The 18,348-nt window shown below is 32.1% G+C and overlaps 2 protein-coding genes across 2 annotated transcripts; one reads left to right on the top strand and one right to left on the bottom strand.

The window, feature by feature from the left end:
* Nucleotides 1-885: 885 nt before the first annotated feature.
* LOC124913737 (heat stress transcription factor A-6b-like) lies at nucleotides 886-2,536 on the top strand. Its single transcript, XM_047454150.1, has 2 exons — nucleotides 886-1,349; nucleotides 1,610-2,536. Exons 1-2 carry the CDS (start codon nucleotides 1,050-1,052, stop codon nucleotides 2,354-2,356), a joined length of 1,047 nt encoding a protein of 348 aa, XP_047310106.1. The 5' UTR covers nucleotides 886-1,049; the 3' UTR covers nucleotides 2,357-2,536.
* A 30-nt stretch (nucleotides 2,537-2,566) lies between these two features.
* Nucleotides 2,567-7,942, bottom strand: LOC124913736 (protein argonaute 10). The gene is made up of 21 exons (XM_047454149.1): nucleotides 7,326-7,942; nucleotides 6,716-6,924; nucleotides 6,478-6,627; nucleotides 6,257-6,390; nucleotides 6,075-6,184; nucleotides 5,887-5,993; nucleotides 5,670-5,808; nucleotides 5,475-5,591; nucleotides 5,229-5,336; nucleotides 5,078-5,149; nucleotides 4,863-4,985; nucleotides 4,617-4,776; nucleotides 4,387-4,508; nucleotides 4,169-4,306; nucleotides 3,944-4,086; nucleotides 3,782-3,844; nucleotides 3,631-3,694; nucleotides 3,404-3,539; nucleotides 3,225-3,298; nucleotides 3,028-3,154; nucleotides 2,567-2,944 (listed from the first exon to the last, which is right to left on the bottom strand). The coding sequence occupies exons 1-21, from the start codon at nucleotides 7,815-7,817 to the stop codon at nucleotides 2,769-2,771; spliced, it is 2,964 nt and encodes a 987-aa protein (XP_047310105.1). The 5' UTR covers nucleotides 7,818-7,942; the 3' UTR covers nucleotides 2,567-2,768.
* Nucleotides 7,943-18,348: the final 10,406 nt, after the last annotated feature.

Genomic DNA, 18,348 nt, shown 5'->3' with positions numbered 1-18,348 from the left:
AGAGAGACACAATAGAGAAAGCAGATGATGAATTGAGCCGAGTGATAATTTTTCAGACAAAAAATATTGAGAGATTGAAGTAGGACAACACTGTTGTTGGGGAATTTGATTTGTTGTTAATTGATCATTGTCTCAATAATGGTCCTACTTGTCATCTTCTACAAGCATCATCTTTGAAGACCCAATTCTGAATTAAACTATTATTATAGTTTTTACATGGATAGTCTCAATCTCTCCCTCCCTCCCTCCCTTTTGGTTTAATAAGGCACATGTTTCGTTGCATTTTCTTAAGCCTGGGTTTTTACAATATAATAATCATCCTTACTTTGTTGTCTTCAACAGTGTTAATGCTTTAATACATATAGCTAAGGGATTCAACAAGCAAGGATATGGATACCAACCAAAATTTAAAGAGAAAGAGATTTGAAATCAAGGGACTACAAAAGTGAGATAGTAATAAAGAAGAGAGTTGTTTTAATGAATTTATTAATAATAATATTTAATTAAAAAGAAGGAAGATAGATAGATAGATAGATATCTGACAGGCAGGCACTGTATAATACTGCATGCTTCACTTTAAACCGTGGCGTGTAGTCTGTATGTTTCTCTCAGACTCTCACAGATAGATGATAATAATCATAATAGTTATGACAACAAAAACTATAAATAAATAAATAAATAAAATACTTCTCCATGCTCTATCTCCCTCTCACCCACCTTCCATTTATGGACTTTTCTCTTGTTTCCATCATCCTTATTTTATAGTATTTTAGTAACCATCTGGTTTCTCTAACTTACTACTTTACTCCAAAGGCAGAAACTTGTCCTAGATCCTTTTATCATTCTTCTTCTTCATCTTCTTCTTCGAGTGCTTTTGTGTTTACATCAATTCAATCATATGATGTTGTCCCTCAATTTTCTTATATTGTTTGACTATATATGAAAACCATATTAACTAGTACATATATATATAGCTGTCTCAGTTGGGCAAGTTCGAGATCAACCATATAATTTGTATTTGCAGTCTTGCAGATCTATCCTCCTCCAAAATGGATCCTTCTTTATCACTAGTTGCGGTGAAGAAGGAGGAAACGGAATGTAGTTTGACATTGCCAATGTCAATGCCAATGGAGAGACTTCATGAAACGGTTCCTCCTCCTCCTCCTCCTCGATTCCTAACAAAAACATACGAAATGGTGGACGATTCGAGCACCAACCACGTGATCTCTTGGAGCAGAGGTAACAACAGTTTTGTTGTCTGGGATCCACATGCATTTGCCATCACTCTACTTCCTAACTACTTCAAGCACAACAATTTCTCTAGCTTTGTTAGGCAACTCAACACCTATGTAAGTTAATTCATTTGCCACTCGCAGCATCTTTTTAAAATGCCTTTCTAAATTTCGAAACTTAATTTTAACAATTGTTTAATGGGTTTCTCAGTTTGGACATCATCTATTATAACTTTAACAATTGTTTATTAGCTACCTTTCCTTATTTGGAAACTGTAAGTAGTACGTAGTTTCTATTATAATAATAAAAACAAACAAACAAGCATGCCCACAGTTTCTTTGTTCAGTGTTTTTAAATTTAGAAATGATGTGTGCAGGGGTTCAGAAAGGTCGATCCAGATAGGTGGGAGTTTGCAAACGAAGTATTCTTGAGAGGGCAAAAGCATCTTCTCAACAACATTAGGAGGAGGAGGAGAAAGGCGCCACCACCTCCACCATCATTATCATCATCATCATCATCTCATTCTCATCAAGCCACTACTTCTCACATTGATCCTTTGGTTGAGGTCGTCGGACGGTTCGGATTAGATGCAGAAATTGATGGTCTGAGGCGCGATAAGGAGACCCTAATGGAAGAATTGGTAAATCTGAGACAGCAACACCATAACACAAGAGCTTATATTGATGCAATGGAGGAAAGACTGAATGGGACGGAAACAAAGCATAGACAGATGATGGGTTTCTTGTCTAGAGCACTGCGGAATCCATGTTTTGTGCAGCAGTTGCTCAAACAGGATAGAAGAAAAGAACTTGAGGAGGCAGTTTTGAATAAGAAGAGAAGAAGAAAGAGAATCGATCAAGGTCTTGGAGAAGTTGCTGAATTAGGAGGGCAAGAACATGTTGATGGGATTGAACAACTTGTAGAGGAGATTGAGGGGCAAATTGGGCTTTTGGAGAACTTGGAGGAAGAATATGATGTGGAGGGCGGAGGAGGAAGAGGAGTTTTGGACGATAGCTTCTTGGAGAACTTGCTGAATGAAAGAATTGATCATCTTGGATCATCTGACGATGTTGAATTATTAGAAGAGCAGCTCCGTTTCATGGGTTCTTGTAACCTCAAATAAGTCAAGTCCCCTCCTACAAAACAACATTCTCTATTTTCGCCAAGGAACCTTAATACTATGTCTTTCTCACTAATGTCCATCTAACGCAGTTTAATTTTAAAGCTTTTGTGACAAAGATTATATTTTGCTGAAGTTTGTCGTTATGAAGATTATTACATTCCAAGGTTTTCCTTTTTAGCTACTAATGATGATGATTTTGGAGAGTACATATAGAAAAAGAAGAAGAATGTACTCAATAAAAAGGTTTGCGCAGCCTCTATTTTACCTAAAACCAGTAACCACTGAACTAAAAATACTCAACTCATTGCTAAAAAAACCTACACCACAAGAACAAGCCCACCAATTTACAAACAGGCTCCCTCCTTCTCTTTGATTGACATGTTTCTAACAAAGAGTTTTACTTCTATGTTTCCTAGCAATAGAACATCACTCTCTTCACATTCTCCTTGAGGGCAGGCAAAGGACGAACTCCGCCACTTTCAGTGTTTCCCCCTCCTCTGGTCACTTTGCCATTAGTCTCCTGCAATTCTGGCTCCATATAAAACCTCGCCCGAAATGCAGCCAAATGTGCATAATATGCTGGAGGGACTGCATAACATCGGTAAATTATTAATATAATTAAAAGGTAGCTATGTCAAACAACAACATGGATGATGATGATGGGAGCTTACCAACAGAGACTGATCTAGTGCAACGGGCATATGTATAACAAAGATTATTGGTCAAAGACTGAATTCCATCTGCAGTAAAGTTGTTCTCATCCCATAACACATGATAGTGAGCTGGCCGACTTGTCCCCTGTCACATTACAAACAAACGATGTTCATTTTAATTTCACTTTTTACAAGATTAAAAATATTCTCCTAACCTGAATTCCAGCGTGGCTGCAGAGATAGAAATCAAATTCTGTAGGATGACAGATTTTAGAATCCACAACAGTGCCTGCAGAGAAAAAAAAAAGAAAGAAGACAACATTATTGTAGATAGATAGGCAGGTGTAATGTAAAACAACAAAAGCCAGAAGTAGTTTTAAATTTATTTGAGTACCAGGCAAAATATTCCCACTCTTGTCTGTGCTGCTACGATCCCTATGGTTATTAGCAAACAATCGTGTATGATGCCGTTTTTGTACAACAATGAATGTAACTGGAGGTTGATAATTTGGTTCTAACGATGCACAAGCCTGAAAGATCATCAAATCCAAGTGTTACTACTTGCCACTTGCCAGAGAGATGAAAACCGGAAAATCTAACATAAAATGACACAACAAATACCTTCCGAATAGCATCCAATTCATAAAGCAAGACTTGGTAGAACTGCCCTTCGCTCACACCGTCCCTGCATTCATAAAGTAATCAATCAAAATCTTATTGTTCAGAGTATTTTTCCTTCTACAAGCGAATATTCAATTTTGTTATACTTTACCTGTAAAATATGATCCTCAATGGCTTTTGCCCAGTAGCCTTACGGAAAGAAACAAGAAGATCCCTACACAAAACCAAAAACCAATGTTAGTGAGGAACAAACTAGCTTGTCTAAAAAATATCTAGGAGATGACTTCTCAAGTAGTTGGAAAGGAGTAAATACCGAATCATGCCTCCACTGACAGTGCCTCGGACTGGATCATGCCAGCTCTTGTACAAATCTTGAATGAGCTCTTGCCTATGAGGTTGAGCACAAACCAATCCTGCGTACTTTGTAACTTCTGGCCAATCCTGAGAAGCCACAACCTATTCCAAACAAGTTTTAAGTTAGCCAACTAAACTAAACCATTGTGATTTGGCAATAACTGTTTCAGAACAAGAAATATACCGCAGCAATTGAGGGGCTTGAATCTTCACCATTTTCAGGATGAGTCACATCGGCCCCAAATATTATGGTTGGTATATCGCTTACCAAGGGAATTCTACAGCTGATAGCATCTAAAAGAACGGTGTTTCTACCACCCATCTGCACAGGTATACAAAATGTATTTATCAGGAATTTCTGAAATATTACATGGAAAATATCAAAAATCGTTATTTACAAACCTTGACATTGATCTTTAAGGAAACATTAGCCAGGTACTGCTTGCTAATCTTGAATACATGTTTTGTCAAACAACACTGTGTTATCAAACCCAGCTCAGTTTCACATATCCTCTTTATATCTCCTGAAAATTTCCAAACCACCATTCTTGTTCATATATCACAGTTAACTACTCAATATCAAAGGAAGTTATCAAATCTCATCATATATATGTCTATTTAATGAAGGGTACCATAGAGGGATCCGTTATTGTCTGGCAGAATGACTAGCAAAAGTTCTAACTCCTTTCCTTTAAATTTATTCAAGCTTGCATGATAAACATGCTTCAAAGCTTTCTCAACATTCTCCGGCCTTGCCGAGTAGATTGGGATTACAGGATCTGGATTAAACTCCTGAAAAGAGTAGAAGAAGAAACTGTCACTGAGCTGTTAAGAAACATAGAGATATCTGGTTGAAAAAAGTAAAATATTATATATACCATGCCAGACACTTGACACATTTGGGCCAGTTCATTACAAAAACCACGAGCAACACTCTCTTGCACACCTCTCGAGAAGTTAATGCATGCCCACCGTCCAATCGTCATCCCATTGATTACTTTCTATTGATTGAAGAAAAATAAAGAGTGAAATGATTCAACAGGAAGTTTAAATAAGTCCTACAGAAGGAAAATCCACAAATATGATAGCCCACCTTATTCATCATGTTCCATTGTCCAACTTGAGGCAAACAATCTTTCTCTTTCCCAGTTTCATGATATTTCAGCTGCATAATGGACAAGAAGGATTATTAGTTTGGCTCTAGAAACGTAGACAGTAGGGTTTGGAAGCTGTCGCATTGTTACCCAAGGTGCAGGAAGAACACGAGCCTCCACAGAAGCCAACTTTTCGCTAATTTTGATGCCAAATTCTTTAGCATAGGGATCTTGATCGTAACTGTTTTGTTGAACAGCCTATAATATTGGAAGAACCAATAAATTAACATCCAAATATTCATTTTTTTTCTTCTATGCTTAGTAGAATAGAATAGAATAGAACAGAACAGAACAATCAATCATAAAGAATGGGTAAAAGGTTATCCACAAAAATACCTGCAAGATGTCATTTTCCCGGTCTCTGGGTCGTTGACATGTAACCTTTAACAAGGCTGTAATCTGCTTTTCATTTAACCTCTTCGAATATCGCTGCCCCTCAACAATTTTACATGCCTGACAAAAAGAGAAGAACGTTTTAAACTGAATCATGAAAACATACTGTAGACTATGAAAGGACTGGCAGCTCTTCACCTCCATTGGTAAATAATTTGCCTTCTTCTGATTTCCAACTTGAAGGCAAGGAAGGTGTGCATGTTGAATTGTGAATCCATACATTTCTTGGAAGTATTCAACCACTGACTTCATTGTCAAATTATCATCAACAGGAAATCTGAAGGAAAACCCCGCAGCATATATTAAATAAAATTAATTAAGATCAAATGAAAGGAACAATTTGAAAAAATCTTACACCAACTCTCTCGTTGGCTGAGATGTCAATCCTGAAACACGATATTTCCTTCTCACGTTGGCTCGATGTGTTACTTCAACTTTCACCCCTCTAAGGGCTTTCTTAATCTGGCATGAAATAAACCAATTACACGAGAGAGAGACAGACAAACAAACATATTCTAACTCATTTTTCTTTTCTTTTTTTACCTTAACTCGGTCAGAATCTGAGAGTGGCCTTGACATCACATCTTTTCCTAGAAGCTGGGCAACATACTCCATTACGGGAAGAGGCTCAATAAAGGCAGCTGAAGCCATATCTGTTCAAAATAAAAGACAAATTAACAAAAAGTAACAACAATAATAAAATTGCATTTCTATTGATTGATTACCAATGTTAAGTGACAGGCCCATCTGAGTAGGCCTAATGCTTTGGTAGAATCCACACCAGGATTCCAATCCCTCTCCAAGCCGTTGTGGTTTGCGAATATCAGGAGAAAAGAATGATCTCCCAACAGGGCAGTATCTACCATTCATGCAGCAGCAATTAAATTAGACTGGCATTTAGAGCCAATTATAAAAGTAATTTATTATTCCTTAAAATGAATTTCACCTCTTCATCGAAAGCTCTCTCAACACAACATCGAGAATTTGAAGTGCTTCTTTTGGACCATCAGCACGCTTGCCCGCCAGAAATTGGCTGAGCTGATACATGTTTGCCCTTGCAACAAACTTGATTACAACTTTGTACTCCCTTTCTCTTCTGGAGAATAATTTCCAAATTTATTTTATTTTTTCAGTTGTAATGATACGTTAATATTACTTGGAAGATAAATTGACGAGTTGCTTACTTAGGACCCGTAATTCCATCATCTTCATCGACAATTTTAATCTTGAATTCCTTCCATGTAAAAGGGAGTTCACCGGCAGTGTATAGACTTTTCCTGCCATCATATGCAGGCAATCTCCTTCCCAAATCAGATTCTCTGTACACTTTCACAAGTTCTGCTATGATAGCTCTGTTCACAGTTCTTGATGCCACTTCAGGTATTATAGTTACCTAGGAGGAGGGTAAACATGTCAATATTACATCCTTCAAAAATAATAACAAAAAAAAAAAAGAAGAAATGCAGAGAGGACGTAACAACAATAAGAACAAAATTAAAAGCTCATTAATGCAAGCGAAACAAAAAGGCACAGAGGAGGAGGAGGGAGGGTTTAATTTATTTTCAAACTCTCAAAAGAAGACAAATAGTATAAACCCTAAATTTGTCAGTACAAGGGCCCCAAATTTTAATGGCATTAAGAAGAAAGACAAAGAATTGCATTAATTACTCTGCAGCAGAGCAACAATGTTCTTCACATGCTCCAAAGAACAGTACTGGATTAGTTTGTTTAGTTCCGGACATTTATAAATTAATGTTTATAATAATAGCAAAGAGAATATTAATTAAAGCTTACATCATACTGGTTTAAGTCCTTGTTTGGCAACTCTGTCAAGAAATGGTTGGCCTTCACTATGCACTTGGTCCCTAGCTGCCCATAACCCGGCCTGGGGGCAAAACTCGAGCTTTTTGTCGAAGAAGGAAAGCCCGGCGGCATCTCTACTTCACATGGAAGACGACTTCTACTACTACTACTACTACCCTCTGCAGACCCATCTGTATTTGGTAAATGGGTAGTAGTGATTTGGACAGAACCGGCAAAGCAAGGTCTCGAACTCGGTCGCATTAAAGTCTCAACCGGGTCCGATTTCCGACCACCGCGTCCCCTCCTCCTTCCGCGGTTCTTTGCAGGAGGAGGAGAAGTCTTGGGTTCTTGGTTTTGGGGGTCTTTGACATTTTTGGGGGCTTTAGGTTGTTTTTGAGCTTGATTCATGGTGTTATAGTTGGTCAAGAGAGGCTTAATCACAAAGTGCTGCTCTGAGCTCTCTTTCATTTGCCTCATAGGCATGATTCCCAACTTTTTCTCAACTTTTCTTTCGCTTTTCTAATCTTCTTTGGTTAAAGTCCCTCCTTCTCCTAATCCTCCTCCTCAAACATCCAAAGCAAGCTTAATACACTCCTACTCCTGAAAGAGAAACCGGAGGATAACAAACAGTTGTCAGCATGATGAGATCAAAATCCAAATCAAGATTGAGAAAAAAATAAAAAGTTGGTGATACCGAATCATCAAAAGTTTCACAAAGCAATAAAATATTTCAAACTTAGGACTCTAAACCCATTCTTAAAGTGGACCAGTAAACATAATAATAATAATAATAATAATAATAATAATAATAATAATAATAATGTTGCTTCGCCGCTCTCTCTCTCTGTACGTGACACTACTGTGTTTTGTGTGTTGTGTGTGAGAGAAAAAAAAGAGAGTCGCCCGATCCAACCGTCTCTGATCCATAATAAAAGAAAACCCATTCTCATTTCCATATCCCAAGAACAGAGCAAAATAAAAAAATTAAAAAAAGAAGACCCATTAGATGGTGTAAGGTGAAGCAAAGTATGAATCGAAAAAGGGAAGAAACCTTTGAAAAGAAAGCATAAATCTTCTTCAACAACATCCATTGTTGAAGGTAAGATATTGAGTCACATAAATAGAGAAACAGAGAAATCAGGTGGGAGCTGATCACAAAGTAATATTACCAGTAGTTATAATTGAATCAAACAAACAAAATTAGGTGAAAGCTAGCCGTCATCCAAATAAATGAATGTGTTTCTTCTTCTAAGAATTTAAAAGTCTTTGTATGTTGTATGTACTAACTATGATATAAATAATGAATCCATTAATAATAATATATATATATATATAAGTTGGGCTTGTCTCTTATGAATCCAAAACCAAAGTAGCACAGAAAATCACAAGACATGAGAATAAATCCAAGGAAAAGAGACGACACATATTGATGTGTGTGTGTGCAATAGTTTGTGAAAATGTGAGACAAAAAATGACTGCTCAAGAAGAAGAGAATAAATGGAATAGATACAAACAAACAAGACGAAAGAGAAACGTCGACTTTAAAAGTACTCCTAAATTTAACCACACTTGCTCGCACCATATGAACGGTTGTTCAGTGACAAGACCACTGTTACATAGAAAACGACTTGAAACGTTGGAAGATGAATCTATATAGCTAAAAAGGGTTTTCTCTACTCACCAAACGGAATCAAACAGTAAGGTAGGCAGGCAGGCAGGCAGGCAGTCACAAATTAAACAGATAGAAATTGGGGAAATGATCTAAAGAATATTAGAGATGGGTTTGATTAAATTCACATAAAGAAGGAAGGGAAGGGAAGAGAAGGGAAGGAGGCTTTAATCATAAAAACTCGTGAGACAAGAGTGCTAAAGATGGTGAAACCTTAGAAAGTGGGATAAAAAGATGGGCTTAGTGGGAGATGAAAATTCATTGAAGAAGAGAGAGAGAAGAAGAGATCTGGGCTGGGCTGGGCTGGGCTGGGCTGGGCGAGGGAGGGAGGGAGGGAGGGAGGCTATGAATGATGATGATGATGATATGAATAATCTTTTATATACACGCATGCAATTGCTTTTGGTGCTTTCTTTGTCACGTGTAAAGCTTATTGGCTTTTGTTTTTAATATTGATGGATGATGATAATGATGATGATGATATGAGAGTCGTCTCTCTTTCTCTCTCTTCTGTGTTCTGTGTTGTGTGCTGTGGAGTCTGCTAATTATTAATTGTTGCAGTACCAATGGGATTATCGTTCGTTTTGCATGATCATTGCATTTGAGCGCTTCTTCATTTATAAATTGTACTCCTTCAGATTCTAATTAAGGCTCATCAGCCAGCCACACAAGATTTTCTAAGCGCCTATGAAAAGAAATCATTACTCTACTACTCTCTAGTACATCTAATTAATTAATTAATTAATACACTTTTCTTGTTTCTAGATAATTAATTTGGATTGTCTATCTCGATAAAATTACAAAATAAATTGAGTTGAATTGGGTTGGGTCCATCCATCCATGTATAGATGTATACTTCATTCAAGGTACTCTCTCTCTCTCGTATGATGATGAGACTGCTAATTTTGTTTGTTCAAATGACAATCATGCATAAATTCATTTTTTTTATTTGAATTTTGGCTAGTAGTTATTGGAGTATAAATTTATTCATGGTCTTCAAGTTATTTATTTTAATGAACAGTTTAATAATCTAATTCAAGTGCATTTATTTGATAATGTTTTTGTTTTGTCTTGTTGTGGGGCTGGGTGTTTACAATTGAATTTTTAGATTGCCATAAAATTGTAATTTAAATCTTTCTAAATAAAAACAAACCTTCTCTTTGGAATTTACAAGTTAGATGGGTAAAGATGAACTTATAAGGTAAACACCAAGCATATTCCTATACAGATTTCACATAAATTGAAGGGAGGAGGGAGGCATTGGATTATGAGAATATATAATAGTTTCAAATAATTAACCACGATTAACTACAAATAATAATAATAATAGTATCAATTTAAATATCTCAACAACAATGATATTAGTTTTGAATAAGTTAATTGATTATTGAAATAAGCGATTGAGTGGGGCCGGGGCAATAGGAGGAGTCCAAAAGAAAAGAGAAACAGGAATTGAAAAAAGCAATCATAAATCATAGAAAGAAGAAGAAGAATGGTGGAACTTGCAGACCCGATGTAAGTAATAATAGTCCTCTCTCAGCCAGCCCTTATTGTCTCTCTAAAGATCTTTGTGTATATTTCTCTCTCTAGGCTCCGAAATGTCTGATAAGTGGCATGAAAATTGGTATGGACCGCCTTGGTTTGGGTACTTATGATGTCCAACTGCAACACCCGACCAAATATCATATATATTGGCTTTGGTTATGTGTTTCTCTGGATCCTACATTTTAATTCACTAATTAATAAATAAACCAAACATGGAAGCAATGCAGATGGGGATAGATAATATTAATTATTATTACTTTTTATATATATATGGACAAGGCATAAGGATATTCAGTGGGAGTGATGGAGGAGGAAGCAGCCAAACCAATTGTGGAGTTCAAACTTGGGAGTCAAATACCTTTTTCTTTATTTATATTTATACATAAAATAAAACACAAACAAATTAATTAGTGTTCTACATACAATCATTAAACTTTTTTTTAGCTATTAAGTTACAATGAAACAAAAGTAAATGAAAAAACACGTAGTTTTAAATTAAAAAAATATATATAAAAAGTTTAAAAAATTTTAGAACAATTTTTTTTATTAAATTTTTTAATACATATATATATAATTAAAATATATTCTAGAAAATTATCTATTTAAATCAACATTAAATTTGGATGTTGCTAAATGAAAATGAATGAGATTTTTAAATATATATATATATAATTTTATTAAAAAGTTTGTTTAAAACCAAATTTAACTGTTTTCAAATAAATTTAAATTTGTCAAAAATTTATGTTTTTGAATGAAATTCACAATAAAAATAAAATTTGTAACACTTCTACCTTGATTTGTATTATTTGAATAACTAAATCAAAAATATCATTTTATTCTCTTTATATATATTACATCATTCAGTTTATTAACTAAAAAATTTAAAATTTTATATATTTAAAATTATTATTTTTATTTTATTATTATATATTAATACATTTAAGTCATTTTACCAAAAAAAAAATAAAAATATCCCCTAATCCAAACAAAACCATAATTATAATAATAAAAATAAAAGTGTATTATGGGCCTTATTTTGAAATCTAAGTGTGGCTAGAATATTTTAAACATGGGAGAGAGAAAAAGTGAGGTTTAGTTTTTGATTAGAACTTAAAACCAAACATGGGATCATGATCGATCATATGTTGAGGAGGAATTAAGGAAGAAGGTTTCTCGTGTTTGCTTAAACAAGGACAAAGTACACGTGATTAGCAATAAGCATCTTCTGACATATATAGCACGATAATTTTATTTATTTTTAATTTAGTAAAGTAAAAAAATAAAAATTATCCTAAGTTATATTAATTAATATGCTTACCCATGCATGATGTATTTTCTTTTATATTTAATTTATTTATAAAATACTTTTTATTAATACATTTACACTTAATTTGTAATAATAATTATCAAGATTTAGCTTATCTGGGTGAAGTGATTATATATCTTAATTAATTAATTAATTATAAGCTAAAAATAAGTTGAGTTGAAGGTAGTTAGTATAGTATAATATAATATAATATAATATAATTATAGGGAGGGCACGTGAGGAGGGGCTTGGGTTGGGTGGCAAGTGAAGGTAAGGAGTAAGGTTCGGGGGAGGCTAGTCTCTCGGCCCCGGCCTTTATCTGAAAAGGGACAAAGAAGACTGTGAGAATGGCTTCAAAGTGTTACTTTTTGTTAAAATGGCAGCCAACACTACTTTTCCCCTTTCTTTCTTTCTTTCTTTGAAAATAAAGATTTTGATACTTGTGCTATTGTCTGCCTGCTTACTTAAGTATAATATCGCCACACCGTCCAATACTTTACTTTCAAAATACTCTGCTTTTTGATTCTATGGAGAGAGCTGGCTAGCTACAAGCCTACATCTCCTCATCATCATCCTGCTCTTGGTTGGGTTTTGATTAATAGTTTGGTTTGGGTTCTAGATCGAAATTATGAACTTCTCAAACACAACATGTTGGTTTCTTTTGCCTAAGTTTGGAAGCATGGGCAGATAAATATAAAAGGTAATTAATGATAATAAGAGAAAACAAAAACTTTAATCAGAACAAAAATAATAAAAAAAAACTTTAATCATAGCAAAATGTTTGTGGCTCAGGTTCAGGTTCAGGCTCATGGTCAGACTCAGAGGCTGAGGAATGGGATTCACGAGCTTGTTTGATTTGAATTTATTGAAATAAATCTGATTTATTTAAAAAATATTGATTAATGATAATTTTGAGCAGCTTGTTATTTTTTAGGTAAAACAAAAATATTTTTTTTTTTGGGGTAAATATAACATATTTTAAAATTTTGGTCAAAAATAAATAAATAATGTAATTGATAAAAAATAATAATATTTAATTAGAGTTTAATTTATAAAACAAAACTCAACCAGCATCTAACTATTTATTTTTTTTCCTTTTTTAATTCATAATAAAATTATTATATAATTATTTATACCCTTTTTCTGTAAAGTGCATATCTGTCCCCTCACTCAAACAATGTTAAGTTGTTATCTCACCACACAAAACTAGACAAAGATAAAGATTTCTTTTAAAAAAACATTTTTAATCACTTTAACCAAACGAGGCTTAATGAATAGCTAAAAGCATGCTGAAACTGAACAGTAATCGATCGATCGAGAGAGTTTCGTGACTTTCACTTTTCTTTTTTCTTTTGTTGGAGATGGTAAAAGCCTAGCTAGCTAAAGTGGTAAGGGACCATCTTTTCTTATTTATCAATAGGAAAATAATTATGTAAAAACAAATATTATAATTAGTTAGTATAACGCTTAATTAATTATGTGAGTCACTGTAGTGGAATGGAATGGAATGTAAGTTCTATTTGAAAAAATTACAAAAGGATATCTCTATGCTTGAATATTAATTCACTAAGAGAGCTTTAATTCTATGTTCTAAGAGTGTGTCGATAAAAATAGAGATTAAAAGGTAATTTTTTTAAGGTTCTTCTAATTTGTTGTTTTTTTTCACTTTGTTAGTTGAAATAAGGTTAATATTTTAAATATCAGAGGAGACTAGCTAGGTGTTCAAGAATTTTTTTAGTAAAATTATTATATCAAATGATGTTATAAATTTTCCTTAGAGCAATAGTTTTTGGGCATGTATGTATGGTCATCATAATTAGATGTATGTATATATGGTCATCATTCATATGGTTAATTAACTAAAATCTCTAATTGTACATTAGGGTTGTAGCATCTGGACATCAGGGTTGTAGCATTTTGGGAATGATCTATGTGAATGAGTGCATTTTAGTTTTTCTAGTTTGTTGGGAGGGAAATCTTCTATCAGTTTTGGGACAATATTTGGTATAGGATGTGAACGTAACTTGAGTTTATTTTATTGTTATATATAAAATTCCACTTAATTTATTAATGCATAAGATATAGAAGATTTTTTTCTCATAATATATAGTTTTGATTCTGATAGAACGTAAAGATGTGTTCCGTCTAGTTAAGACATTATACGTCGAAAAAATATTAATAATTTACATACGAGACATTGTTATAATTTGTTTATTGATTTATGTGTCAAATATGTTTTTTCGTTATTTAGGACTAGCATTATTCATGGTGAGATTTCTAACTGATAATAATTGAATGAAAGTTGAAATTGAGAGGAATCAATGTCTCACCTTCTATTGCATTATGGAGGTAACTAGTAACTTGAGCATTTTGCGGGAGTCTGAATATAAGTCCTTTAACAATTACTGAAGTTTGGAGGGAAGCATTTAAAATGGCATGCTTAATTTTTTTTAACCGTCTCAATTATTTTCTAATAAATTATTTAGTTGAAAAAATGCGTCGTAACTTTAATAATCGTAATCGTTCGATGCATATTATTCATAATATTTTTATTACGATGTTTTTTAATTTAGGTTTATAAAATATTATGGAGTTAGTTAGGATGATCCATATTAGACCATCTTATTTTTGTTTCTATATTCATAATATATTGTGAGAAGATTATATATATATATATATATATATATATATATATATATATGAAAACAAAAATATAATTATATAGAACTTATAATTATATATATAATTTAGATAATATTTTTTAATTGAAACCTTATCAATAAATTATGTTGTTGGTAACTTACTATTACTAATTTTTAAGAAATTAGTTCTCATTCAAATGGCAGTTGCATATAAAAAAATTTAATTAATAAATAATATAATATAACATCTACAAAATAAAAATAATTAAATGATGATGTATATATTAAATTGTATAATCATTTTACAAAATTAAATCTCTCAATTAAAAGATTCAATAAGCATTCAATTTGTTGAAGATTATCTAAAGACAAACTCTTTGAGTTTCTAAACGATGAGTGCTGAAGTAGAATAAACCAAACGAACCAATAAAACGATATCGAAAGAATCTCTACCAAATATATATTTTGAACGACAATTAAAATTATTCTTAACCGATGATTGATAAGTAACGCCAAAAAATGTCATGCAAATGAAAATTGACCATCTACATATATATGACCGAAATAGTGAAAAATCCATATAAATAATGAGAGGATATTTGTAAGAGGTCCTCCATATGAAAGATCAAATCTAGAAACGCTTTATTAAAAAATGAAAAATAACTCTAGATCCGATTATTTCGTCTTCTATGCTACTAAAAAGGGGGACGGACACGGACTCGAACTCGAGAAAGGATCACCAACACAATTGAAGGTATGAGCAGCAAACGACCCATTAATGATTGAGAATATTATTAGGATTATAAAATTTTGGAACGAAAAAACCGATTCGGCTAAACAGGATGTCGGACTGAACATAACGCAACACCAACTCAAACCTGAGTGATAAAAAAAGAAACGAGACTCCTTTCGATACTAAAAAATACATTAGAGGAATCTTTCTAACTTTTCTAAAATTTATTTTAATAACTTATTTAAACACATATTAGTAATATATATTACTAACCGCAATAAGAGATCAAAATGTCACATGTTTGATTTAATCTGAAAGCGCTTTGAGTTAAAACAAGATCATAACGGTGCGTTGTCATTCTATTTCTTCTTAATAATATATATATGGTAAAATTTTCATATTCTTTTAAAATATAATTGTGAATAATGAAACTGTTTATTCAAGTAATTTGATCCGTTATAATATTTGGATGAAAAGAGAAATAAATGATAGGATCATAATTCTGATGATGAGGAGTTTAATTAAAATAATTCCGATGATGAGGAGTTTAATTAAAATTTAGAATGATGGATGTTATTAGGTGGAAGTATTGATGATGATTAATGAAGGTAATTAATAATGATGTAATGTTGATTCCATCTCATTATCATGATTAGACCACGTAAGTACATAAATAGTTTGATGAAATTAAGCAAAATTAAAAGAAAATAAAAGTTGTAACAACTCTCATATATATATCATCTGATAAAGTAGTACTGCTGCTGATATATATATATATATATATATGTATGGTTATGGTGGGCATCATCATTTTATCCATCGCCCATGAATGATTATGATTCTATGAACCATACATACTCATAATTGAGTGTAGGGTACGTAGTGCTCCCAAACTAATTAATTGAAGTAGCTAGTTAGTTAGTGGGGACGTCAAAGTCATGATCACTCCACGGTTACATTCATCGATCACCACCCATGAACACCCACCCATTCATTTACTTTCATTCCAATAATAAATTATAAACTTAAAAAATTTAAGAATTTTAAAAAAATAATAGTTATATATTATTATATATATATATATAATTAAGTATTTTATATTTGATCAATTTAAAAAATATATATTTAAATATTAAATTAGTTAAAAATAAATAAATTATATTTACAAATTAATTATATTTATTTGAATAAATAATAACTTTATTTTTTAATTTTTAAATATAATTATCTTTTAAAATAAAATAGTATAGAATAATAAAATTGAAATTATTTATAAACTGTTTTATAAATATATTCATTAATGGGCTTAAGACTTAACTATAGCCTATACCATGCGTCTATTCTTATTTCTGACTTTACTTTCATTTTATGGTAATTTCTATCTATTAATTTACAACAACCTCCACTTATGCTTTCTTTTAAAGGTACATGTTACTATTCTATTGGGCCTATTGTTATAACATTTTGTCATTAAAAATTAATAATGTCTAATTATAGTTATTAAAAATTACAATAATAGTTAGGACCATGGTTTATATATCTAAATCCATTGTAATTCCTACTATGACCTGTGAATCTTTCATATATTTCTCAGATTAATGATTTTTGAAAAATCTACTTCCAAATGTAGCTAAGTTTATTATTTAATTCAATTAATATAAAGTTTTAAATAATATATTATTAGTTAGTAAGTTTTGATTTTATAGTGTGTTAAAAATCACTTCAATTTATAATTATTTTTAAAATATCACCCTACCAAAGAAAATTAAGAATCCCCTTTCTCTTCTTCTCATATAAAGGCCGGCAAATAAGCTCTTATAATAGTTTTAGTAGGGTGTAAATAAAATCAAATATATATAAATTTTAAGTTATATAATTTGAAACATAAAAATAAATTGAAGCAATTAAACTTTTCAAACACACATTATTAATTATTTCATTGAGTTGAATACTATCAAATAAATAAATATTTAAAAAACTAGCTGAATCAAACTAACTTATAAACAAAATTTAAGTAAGAAACCAAAAAAAGTAATTAATAAAAGGAAATATTATTTTAGATGGTTTGTTCCATAAATAGTTAATTTCATTTTTATTCAATAAACGGTTAATTTCGTTGTATTTTGGACATGTACAGATTTATAAATTAGAATTATGGTGATTTGAATGAATTCGTGGTAGAATTGAAATAAATGAAAACATAATTATGAAAAAAAAAAAAAGAGTGGATCAATGTTGATCTGTACATATTTTTTTAAATGATAAGAGTAAATAATGAAATGTATTTAAAAAATTAAGAAAAATGAGGGAGTTCATGTCACCCTACTACAATTTAAAAATATATATATATATATATATATTATAGATGGGTTAAAGATACTTCAGGCAGGCAGGTAAATTGGTCACTAAAGTAAGGGTGTATTTGATGAGATTGTTTTTGTAACTCTCATTCATATATCATATATTATACAGAATTAATAAAATAAAATCTTGGTATTTTTTAAACTTGTGTTGCAATTTGATGTAATCATATCAATGGCCGCCGGGAGTTGTTTTCTCTCCTGCAGTGCATTTGAAAAGGCAGCATTTCCTAGCTAGGAAAACGGCTGCGAATTCTTTGAATAGTAAGAACTAAACTATTTTAATCATTTATTATCCAACCAAGACCGGCTGTTCGAACCTAAAAGTGATTAACATGCTTTGTTAACATTTGTTAATTTCGTAAAAGATTGTCCTCCCAAAGCTTGGCAACGAGTGCTCTGTGCTGCCCCCCCTATATATATATATATATATATATATATATATATATATAAACCCCATATAGCTAAGTTAACCAATTTGATTAGAAAATCAACAAAGCATAATCATAATCATAAATTCATAATTACAACATATGCTTTCTATATAAATAAGCCAGCTAAAACAGTTGTATTTGGACTGATTTCCATGAAAAGCAGCAGCAACTAAATAATATGCCCAAGATTGGCTTTTACGGCGGTGCCTTCCATCATCAAACACTAGTATATAACAACAACCAGTCTTCATTTCCAGTACCAATCCCCCTTCATCTTCATCATTACCACAACATGGTATTAATTCTTGAATTTGAATGATTGAGC

Source organism: Impatiens glandulifera, chromosome 9, assembly GCF_907164915.1.
Source record: "Impatiens glandulifera chromosome 9, dImpGla2.1, whole genome shotgun sequence".
Lineage (NCBI taxonomy): Eukaryota > Viridiplantae > Streptophyta > Magnoliopsida > Ericales > Balsaminaceae > Impatiens > Impatiens glandulifera.
This window is presented reverse-complemented; position numbering and strand designations above follow the sequence as displayed.

Excerpts from the sequence above, each read along its gene's own strand:
- LOC124913737 (XM_047454150.1), top strand. The coding sequence starts at position 1,050 with ATGGATCCTTCTTTATCACTAGTTGCGGTGAAGAAGGAGGAAACGGAA. Across the intron at positions 1,350-1,609 it reads TTAGGCAACTCAACACCTAT|GGGTTCAGAAAGGTCGATCC; the intron begins GTAAGTTAATTC and ends TGATGTGTGCAG.
- LOC124913736 (XM_047454149.1), bottom strand. The coding sequence starts at position 7,817 with ATGCCTATGAGGCAAATGAAAGAGAGCTCAGAGCAGCACTTTGTGATT. Across the intron at positions 4,509-4,616 it reads CAATAACGGATCCCTCTATG|GAGATATAAAGAGGATATGT; the intron begins GTACCCTTCATT and ends GGAAATTTTCAG. Across the intron at positions 3,155-3,224 it reads GCAGCCACGCTGGAATTCAG|GGGACAAGTCGGCCAGCTCA; the intron begins GTTAGGAGAATA and ends GTAATGTGACAG.